General features: G+C 53.5%; 1 protein-coding gene across 4 annotated transcripts; it reads right to left on the bottom strand.

Moving 5' to 3' along the window:
• Nucleotides 1-4206: 4206 nt before the first annotated feature.
• On the bottom strand, nucleotides 4207-8769 carry EOMES (eomesodermin). Of its 4 annotated transcripts, none has more exons than XR_009462587.1 (7): nucleotides 8101-8769; nucleotides 7756-7910; nucleotides 7499-7620; nucleotides 6704-6862; nucleotides 6514-6575; nucleotides 4571-5933; nucleotides 4207-4287 (listed from the first exon to the last, which is right to left on the bottom strand). XR_009462587.1 is itself a non-coding variant. In XM_006278402.4 (6 exons), the coding sequence occupies exons 1-6, from the start codon at nucleotides 8751-8753 to the stop codon at nucleotides 5210-5212; spliced, it is 1875 nt and encodes a 624-aa protein (XP_006278464.2). In that variant the 5' UTR covers nucleotides 8754-8769; the 3' UTR covers nucleotides 4207-5209. The 4 variants fall into 4 exon arrangements, 2 of the variants coding, with proteins under 2 accessions (XP_006278464.2, XP_006278465.2); XR_009462586.1 differs by having other exon boundaries at nucleotides 4207-4629; nucleotides 4938-5933; XM_006278402.4 differs by having other exon boundaries at nucleotides 4207-5933.
• Between the last annotated feature and the right edge of the window lie 511 nt (nucleotides 8770-9280).

Below are 9280 nucleotides of genomic sequence, written 5' to 3'. Positions count from 1 at the left end.
CCAAGCCTCTGGTACCCACCCACAGAGGGACTTGTGGGGGGAGTGGTGTGTGGGTGGGTGCATGTACTTGTGTCCCCCACCCACAGTATGTCCCTTTAACGCCCCCACCCCCTTCACTAGGAACAGGCAAGGTGTGTGCCATGGGGCCAGGGAACAGCTCTTGCCCAGGCTGATGGTGTGGGGGAGCACTAACCAAGCTTGCAAAGCCCATCGGATACTAGCAGAATCGCCAGAAATGTGACCAGTGTATAGAAGTTATTGAAAATGCTGTAGGTTGCTAAAGATCTATAAAATGCAGCGCTTCAAATTTAATACCTCATTTAACAAGGGTTAGTTTAAAGCGCTGTACCCATTTTTAAAGTGCTGTAAAGCCATGCACTTCTGTTACATCACAGCAATAAAGTGCTTTAAATGGTGAAAAAAGCAACTTCTGTGTACAGCCTAAAGGTGCAATCTACCCTGCCTTCTGTGTGACTTCAGCCTGGCACAGCTAACTACCTCTCTCTGCTAGCAAAGACTAGTCATGTAGCTTAAAGTGCTATTGGAAGTCCATCAGATACTGTCATAATGAGCACCAGATAAAAGCCTATTTGAATAGAATAGAGCAAACCTATTGTTGGTGACTGTTATCAGCAAGAAGTCATCTTCCTATAGCAGATGGACTCTAAATAGCATTAGATGATTAACTAAGGCAAATCTTGCCCAGTGCATAGAATTAAATGGACTGTCAAATTCAGGGTCAGCAAGGGGCTTTCCCTCTGGTCATATAGGATCTTATGCACCTGCTTAATTTCACTGACATCAAATGAGTAAAATTAGGCAGAGATCTAAGCAATTGCAGGCTTGGCCCAGAAACATGCCTCCCTTCCTGCAGGTCACCTAGTGGGATCCTCCATTAGCTTCAAGGAGGCAGCTCCCCCAGGATCAGATTCCCATGACTGCAGGCAGGCAATCCACTTCCTTCCTGCTTTGCCTTCTTCTCCGTTTCTGTATCTTCCTATTGCCAGGCGCTGTCTTTGGAGGATTTCTCCCCTTCAGATTCGGATTTAATTGTATTCTTCGCCAGTCTCTTCTGGTTGCGCTCGGTCTTTCAGATGAATGTTTCATCAATATGATTAGGATCACATCCCTCAGTCTAGCCTATTTACACAATCGGTTGTGACAGCTCAGAGTCTAGTACTCCCTCAAGGAAATATCCCATACCACCCGATCAGTTTATTCAAATCATATTTTTGCGCTCCGTGCTCTCAGGCTAATGGTATTCTCCTCTGGATTAGGTATTTGCGAACCCCACCTTTCCCAAACAGGATTAGGTTACCCCTTTCCATTAGCCAGCAGGCTAATATCATTAACAGGCCTGTGGATATTTGCTCCGGGGGGGGGGGCAGGGGAGTCAGCAGAAGGAGGAATGCTGTTGTCAAGAGAAGGAGCACTGCTGCCCTGAGGGGCTTTCTCCCCCAAGGGGGGGTGTCAGGCCCCGCAGAGAGCAGCAGGGGCAGGCTCTGCCTTCAGCTGCCCCCCTCACCGCCCGCTCACTCCCGCCTCCGAGGGCGCGGCCGCGAGGGGGCGCGGGGCGGGGCCTCGGGAGCCAAAGCCCCGCCCTTTTGCTCCTGCCACCGAGCGTCCCGCCCCGCAGCCCTCTGGGGCGCCGCTGCTGAGGGTTGTAGCCTCGCCGCCGGCATCGGGGCAGCGCCAGCAAGGAGGCGCCGCTTCGTTTCCTTGCAAGCAAGCAAACAAACAAGAAAAACCCGCCTGCCCCGGCCCACGCACGATCCGGCGAGATGGGGTGTGGGGGCCTCTGCGAGCTGGTGCTCGGAGCTGCGCCCGGGTCCTGCTTCCGTCAGGCGCCGGCTAAGCGGGCACGTGTACACACGCGCTCGCACAGCATCTGCCTTCCCCTGAGCACCGATCGGGGCACTTCCCCAGCTGAAACGTGCGTCCCGAAAACCCCGGAATTCAAGTGCGAGCCCCGATCCGAGTAACGCGGCCCGCTGCCGGCCGGCTCCCGCCGCGCCGCGCCTCTGGAAGCGAAGGGAAGGCGCGAGCCAGGCCGGCCCCACCCGAGCCGCCGCGGCTCAGCCCGGCGCCGCCGAAACGAAAGCCCAAGGGGTGTTCCCCGTGCGGGGCGCTGCCGGGCTTTACTGGGGCCCTTGGATCCTTTCACTTGATCCCTCCGGGAGTGTCTGCTTCTCCTCACCCCCGAGCAGCTTCAAGTCTCGCATGCGATTGCCCTGGGGCTGAAGTCGCGGATCTTTGCCCCCGGCCCCAGAGCAGCAACCGCCCCCCTGCCTTCATTATAAATATAACTTGTTTATCAGTGTCAGGCGAGGCAGATTAATTAGATACATGTATTCACAATTTGGTGTCTGGCACCCCGTTTTAGGAATGCCTGATCAGCTCAAGGTGTTAATTGGGGCCAGCCAGGCACTTATGTGTCTATTAAACAGCGTGAGGACTTTTCACAAATACTAAGCTCCTTTCCTTGCAAAAAAAAAAAAAGGGGGGGGGGGGGGAGAGAGAGACTTTCCAGGGCCTGCAGCGGAATCGTGCTCCCTAACGCGGGGTAAAGAGCTTTGCAAGGGGAGAAGCAGCTCCGCCGCCATGCCTGTCCGCCGGGGAGCGGGGAGCTCGGGCAGGGCTGCGGAGGGCAGTAGCGAAGAGAAAAAAAAATCCGCATTGGCTCCAGCTCTTAACAAAAATCAAGTTTGTTTTCTTTTTTTCCCCCCTTTAAATCCCACCACCCCAGAGCAAGGCACAGACCGGGGGATCTCACTAGATCCGCGCCGATTGAATATGAAGAACAGCACTATCACTGCCAAAGGATCAATCAAAAAAAAAAAGAAAAAAGAGAAATGGGATGCCACTCTGAAAGGACAGCGATGGGGAGAGGCTTTAGGATGCGTTGCCACCTCCGACCACAACGAAAACTCCTCTTTGGAGCTGCTCTACCCCGTGATCTTATTTTCTACCGGGAAAATAAGGTCAAGTCGGGCTTAGCGGACGCTGATAGGGTAGGTGGGATTTTGAGGGGACTGGTTGTTTTTGTTGGGTTTTTTTGCACGTGCAGTGGCAGGGGCCGCCGAGAAGGATGCAAATGCCCAGTCTGATTGCGTTAGAGCGGTAGGGCAGGCTGCTAGTGCTATGGGGTTTGGCTCATTGTGTTTGCAGCGGGGGCTTAGTTAATCCTATTATCGCCTGCATTTCCTAAGGGAAACCGAAGATGCAGTGGGGGAGGGGGGGGGGAAAATGAAGCAGTGGGAAGGGGGAATTGCCTCAAATCCGGGGGGTGGGAGGAACCCCCGGGTTAAGAGGAGCGCTGCTGCGAGCTGGGAGGGTGTAGAGACCGAGGCGAGCGGGGGGAGCTCCCGTCGCATCTCGGCAGTGCGGCTCTTTATTGAGAAGCTAGCAGGAGGTGATAAGTGAAATTCACACGTCTCCCCGCACCTGGGCCCGGGGCTGAGCTGACACCTCGCCACCCCCTCAGCCGCACCGCCTGTGTCTGGGAGTTGGCATTCGAGTCGCATGGAGGGGGTCTGCGGGGGGGCACTTGGAGCGCATCACTGCCGGCCGCGGGGGGTGAAAGCGCGCTGGTGCTACCGCCTCGCAGCGAGGGGGAGACCGCAGCTGGAGCGCTCAGCCCAGCCCTGCACAGCCCCGACAGCTTGCATGCAGCCGCGGCTAGGGCCTGAGAACCGGCAGGGATCGAAAAGCTGGGAATACAGTTCATTCAAGCGCCCCTAGACCGGAGCTGGGCGATCAGAGGCATGAGTTTCCCTCCGCCGCTGCCTCCTAGGACCGGCCAAAAAAAAAAAAATGTAGGCACTGATCCTACGGAACACCTCTGTTCCTTGGGCAAGTGCGTTCTCTTACCATTAAGGGTGTCCTATGCCACTAGCCCGTCTGCCTCCTAGAAAAATTCCCGCCGTGCTTGCGAAGCCAGGTCCATGCACACAGGGTTTGTAAAGAGAAGGGAAATCCTCCAAAAAACAAACAAACAAAAAAAACACAAACAAACAAAAAAAAAAACACAAAAAGACACTACACACACACACACAAAGAGCCAGCCCCATTATTGCCCCAGCACACACACCACTTTATTAAAAATGACTACTCTGTACATAAAAAAGAAAACCAAAAGAGAACTGAATTTTAAAAGTCTGTGCACATCAGCTCTTTAGGTTCCGAGTTTTCCTGAAACTGTTAGGACTCTTTTTTTTTTTCCTTCTTTCTTTCTGTCTTCAAACAGAGTGGGTAGAGAAGTTGCACTTTCAAAGTAATAGGGGGTAGCTGAAAAAGAAAGTCACTTTACTTGCACATAAATGGATACGCTGCTGCTGAACCTCTCCGTGACCCATTTTAATGCTCCAATTGTCTAAGGGGGGGGGGGGGGGAGTTGCCTTGTTTTTAAAAACACAACCCCAAAAACAAGAACTTCAAAAAGCACCAACTTCTGCTGAGCCCACGAGACTTCTATATGTAGATTATTTATACAATATTCCACAGTGTACTTAGGCAAAAGAAAAAAAAAAACAAAACATAAAAAACCACAGCTGTACAATTTTTTGGCCACCTCTATGAAGATCCTCATAGCTTCCACATCCAGAATTTTTAGAGTCTGTTCATCCTATCCTAGACAAGGAAAAAGGTAGATTTGGTCATCAGAACCAGGGCCTGGGCAACAGGGCATTCACATCAACCCCTTCCCCGAAGGGTTTTATTCCTTCCATGGCTCAGCTGCTGTCTGCCCAAGCCACTCCAACTGTTAGATGTTTCTGACCAAGCGTGCAGGTACCATTGGAATGGGGCCTGCTCTGCTACAAGCAGAGAAGTAGCACCCATGCAGCAACTCAGAGCCCCTTCTTGCTCAAGAGACCTAGAAAAAAAAGTTTAGGATCCACCCCCCCCCCATCTCCCATTTGGTAGTGCACAGCACTTACCCGTTGGCTGCCGGGCCAGCCAAACTACACACTTTAGTGTCTCCAATAAATAAGCCACATTGTAAAAAGCCAGGATCCTTACAACAGCCCCTTGCACTTCATCCTAAAATTATTAGTCAAGTTATGTTATCCTTCCCTCCCTGCAGCAGTCAAAAAGCTTTGGCACCTTCTATAGAATTGCACAAAACAATTCAAGGTGGAAGGCAAGAGTCTTTTTGGCAATTTTAATGCAAAAGGCCACCCTGAAAATTTGGCTGGACAGGATAAAAAGTTTAAGAACTAGTATAGAAAGCATAGTAGCCCATGCCTTTTGAAGTGTCTTTGCCATAGTCCTCAGCATTAATGTCCTCACATTTCATTGTAGGAGAGTTTTCATTGCTAGAAGTGCTAGGGGAGAGTCGTCTTCTCTTACAAGCACCCGTGTAGACCCCTGAATCATTTGAATCTAGAGACTTTATGGAAGGTGGGGTCTCTATCCAGGATGAGCCAATTTCTTCTTTAACTTTCTCTTTGGAAAGCTGATCTTCAGAGAAGCCTGAAGGACTTGTTCGGGAAGTCCATGTCACTTTTCTCTGATAGGAGGCTCTGCTTCCCCACCCTGCCATAGATGAAAACGTTGGATCAGGATAGTATCCCAATGCATGGGATGTCTGAAGGGGAAGCGATTTAATGCCATACGGGAGCAAGGTGCTTGGCGAATACTCTGATTCGTAAGAGTTCATGTCCAGTTTGTTGGCACCAGGCTGCTGCACAGGAGTAACAAACCACCTCTGGGGGGGATTGGCCACTTCTTCATTTTGCTGGGGCGAGAGCAAGCCATTTGTCTGAGGTACTGTTCTCTCACCATTGTAAAATCTGGCTGGTGGTAGGTTGTTGACAAACTGTTCCTGGAAGAATGGCTGCACACTGTACCGGGCTCCTGGGACAATCTGGTGGGATCTAGGAGAATCCGTGGGAGATGGAGTTAACCTGTCATTTTCTGAAGCTGTGTACATGCTACAATGCAAAAAAGAAACACTAAGTGCTGTTCTTTATAATTCCACGTACTGGCATTAAAGCACGACGGACTGAACTATGGGCTATGGCTAAAATTCTGGCATTTGGACCACTTGATCTTTTCTGCTGGAGTTAGCCTCATAGAAGGCTAGCTTCTGAGTTCTGCCTCCATCCCCGACTTAAGTATTTTAGGCCTGTAAATGCTTAAGTGCCGCCCCTATTAGCACGCAGCACTTCAATGCTAGAAGAGCCCACTGCAGATGGAACACAAAAGTTTACTCTGACAAAAGAAAGAAATTATATACCATCATAAGCAGCAACTTTGTATAGACAAAAATGCAACAAGTTTGTGATGGATCACAGGTCTGCTACTGCCTTGTAACCAAGGGCATTGGCTTGCCTAAATTTATGTAAAAATTTCACTTGAACAGAGTCAAGTGAGAGCATATAAAAATAAATGCCAATGTCTTTCTGTAGGGACATAGAGTAGGGGATGGAGGTCTTTTAACTTTAAAATATATACACACATGTCCCTCTTAATGAATACAACCTGGATAAAGAACAGCAGAATTATACTTACGAATCATAGTTGTCCCTGAAGCCTTTTGCAAAAGGGTTATGGTCAATCTTAAGCTGGGTGATCTAAGGGGGAAAAGAAAAAAAAAAAAAAACATGAACAAAGAGACAGTGATTATGCTGGGGGGGGGGCGGGGGAAGTGTCAAGCATATTGGGCTATAGATTTATAGTCTCCCTCTGCACCCTCACTTACATCAGTATTCTGATATGCAGTAACTGCTATGAACTGTGTTTCCGGGAAAATAAATGTCTGAGTTTTTGAAGAGTCATTGAGATCTTCGACTCCATCTTCAGTCACTTCTACAATATGAAGTCTCGGCTGGTATTTGTGTAGAGACTGCAGCACTATCATCTAAAAACAGCAATGCAAAAAGCAGATATATTCCATCAACTACATAAACTGCAGCTAAAATCTTACATATTAGCAATAGAAGAAACTCATTTCAAGACCAATGGCTCTCAACTATGTTTGAGAGAAAGCACCCATTGGAAAATAAGAAAACCGCTCTCTGGTTTTGCTCAAGTGCAAAAAAAGCAGCATTTCTCCTATTGCAAAAAAACACTCAGAAAGAGAACAGGTCAGGATGTTTGACACCATGGATTCCTATTTGAAAAATGTCATGGGTTTATTTTGTGAATCAAGTGTGGGTGTTTGCACACCTAACAGGGCTAGTATATTATGGAACTCCATAGCACTTAAAAAGGATTTCATGCACCACAGGGTGTGTAGCACTCAAGCCGAGAAATGTTGTCAAAACCCCACCAAGGGGAAAGAAAACCTATGATACTAAACAGAAGGTGGAAATTTCACCTAATGTCTACTTATTAGTGCCCCAGATTGAGACTTCAATACAGCAACATAATTATTTTATACAGGGGTGAAGTCAAAGAAGAGCACATCCTGCCTAGCTACGGTTTTTACTCCTGCTGCTTAGACCCCTTGCCACTGCAGTTTGTCATTTATGCAGCTGATAAGCCCCTCATTTACCTGGGCATTGTTGTTGTTGGCACCTTTATTATTGGTCAGCTTCAGTTTCCCGAAGGAGATCTCCTGCCTCATCCAGTGAGCTCCAGTGTTGGGGGATTCAGGGTGAACATACACCTTGTTACCTAGTGGGGGAAGAAAGAGGGAGGCAAAAAACACACACACCCACACACCAAGTCAGAACAAGAGTGGCTGGCCCCCCTCGGGGTAGGGGATAGGGCAGCCAAGCCGCTGGGCAGTGGGCAACAAGCCCCACACACCTTGCATGTTGTTGTCCGCCTTGCCGCACGTCACCCACTTGCCCCCCTGGAAGCGCCAGTGGTTGGGGTCGGCCAGCACCACCTCCACGAACACGTTGTAGTGGGCCGTGGGGTTCAGGCCCGTGATGTTGAAGCTCAAGAAGGGAAACATGCGCCTGCAAGGAGGAGAGGACAGATGGATTAGCGCAGATCGGGATCCCCGGAGCCCCGCTCCCAGACAGGGGTTTCGCTGGGGGCAGCCCAGGAGCCGGACGCAGGGAGCGAAAGCGGCCCCAAGCCGAGAGCAGAGAGCGATCGCGGCGGCAGCTCCGTCCTGGACGTGAGCCGCGGGGAAGCGGCTCCTACCTGCCCTGCTTGGTGATGATCATCTCGGTCTGGTGCCGGTGGAACTTGAGCCAGAGCGGCCGGTTGCAGAGGAAGACCTGGGCGCGGAGCCCCGCGGCCGCGCCGGCCACGCCGAGAGCGCCCAGCCCGCCGCAGGCGCCGGCCGCCGGGTAGGGCCCGTACAGGCCGGCGGGGGGCCCGCCCTGGCCGTACTGGTAGGCGCCGCCCGCGCTGCCCGCGGCCCCGAACTGCGGCCGGGCGCCGGGCGGGCAGACGGCGGCGGCGGCGGGGAAGCCGGCCGGGGGCAGCACGGAGCCGTAGGGGTAGCGGCCCCCGCCCGGCGCCTGGTACACGGGGCCGTGCTGCGCCGCCGCCGCCGGGTAGGGGAAGAGCGAGCAGGGCGCGCCTAGCTCGGCGCCCGGCGGCCCCGGGGACGGCAGGTAGTAGCGCTCGGGGCTGAGCCCGTCCAGCGAGTACCGCGCCGCGCCCGCGCCCAGCTCCTCCTCGCCGCCCGCCGCGCCCTTGCGCCCGTCCGCCTTGGCGCCCGCGAAGGAGCCCGCCTCGGCCTCCAGCATCGCGCCGCCCAACTTCTTGGCGCCCTTGTCCAGCGGGGGCGAGCCTGCGCCGCTGCGGTAGAAAGGGCCGCCAGGCAGGAGCTGCTCCCCCAGCTGCATCGCGGCGGCGCGGACACACGCGCTCAGCCGGCCCTGCTTGCCACCCGCGCTATTTATAGAGGCGCGCCGGGCCCTGGAGCCGCCGGGGCGGGGCTTGCGGCGCCCCCCGCGCGGCCCATTGGCTGCGACGCCTGACACTAATTCAATTAGACAGGCACTAATTGGAACAAGTCACCTGCGACGCCCCCCTCATCTTTCAGCCGGCTGCCGGGGGGGGCGGGAGGGACACGAGCGCCCCTGCCCGGCCCGAGGGAGGGAGGGAGCGAGCGGCTGGGCTGGGCTGGGCTGGGCTGGGCTGGGTCCCGCCGCTTTGGCTCGCCGAGGCCGGGAAGCCCCAGCCCGTGTGCCGGGCCCGTGCACCCGGCTCCTCCGGGACGGATGCAGGCGACGGTGCGGGAGCCCCCTGTGCCCGGCGCAGTGACACGAGGTGGTCCCAAGCAAGAACCACAAGCTGCCTGCGGCTCCCCGCGCGGCTTGCCGCTTGCCTTCAGCCCTTCCCGGGTCGCACGGAGCGGGGGGCGCCACTC

This window comes from Alligator mississippiensis, chromosome 5 (assembly GCF_030867095.1).
Source record: "Alligator mississippiensis isolate rAllMis1 chromosome 5, rAllMis1, whole genome shotgun sequence".
Lineage (NCBI taxonomy): Eukaryota > Metazoa > Chordata > Crocodylia > Alligatoridae > Alligator > Alligator mississippiensis.
Note: the sequence above shows the minus strand (reverse complement) of the source record. Positions and strands in the feature narration are given on the sequence as shown.

Coding starts and splice junctions, on each gene's coding strand:
- EOMES (XM_006278402.4), bottom strand. CDS start 8,753: ATGCAGCTGGGGGAGCAGCTCCTGCCTGGCGGCCCTTTCTACCGCAGC. Junction 7,911..8,100: donor ATCATCACCAAGCAGGGCAG/GTAGGAGCCGCT, acceptor TCCTCCTTGCAG/GCGCATGTTTCCCTTCTTGA. Junction 5,934..6,513: donor TTCAGGGACAACTATGATTC/GTAAGTATAATT, acceptor TTTGCATTGTAG/CATGTACACAGCTTCAGAAA.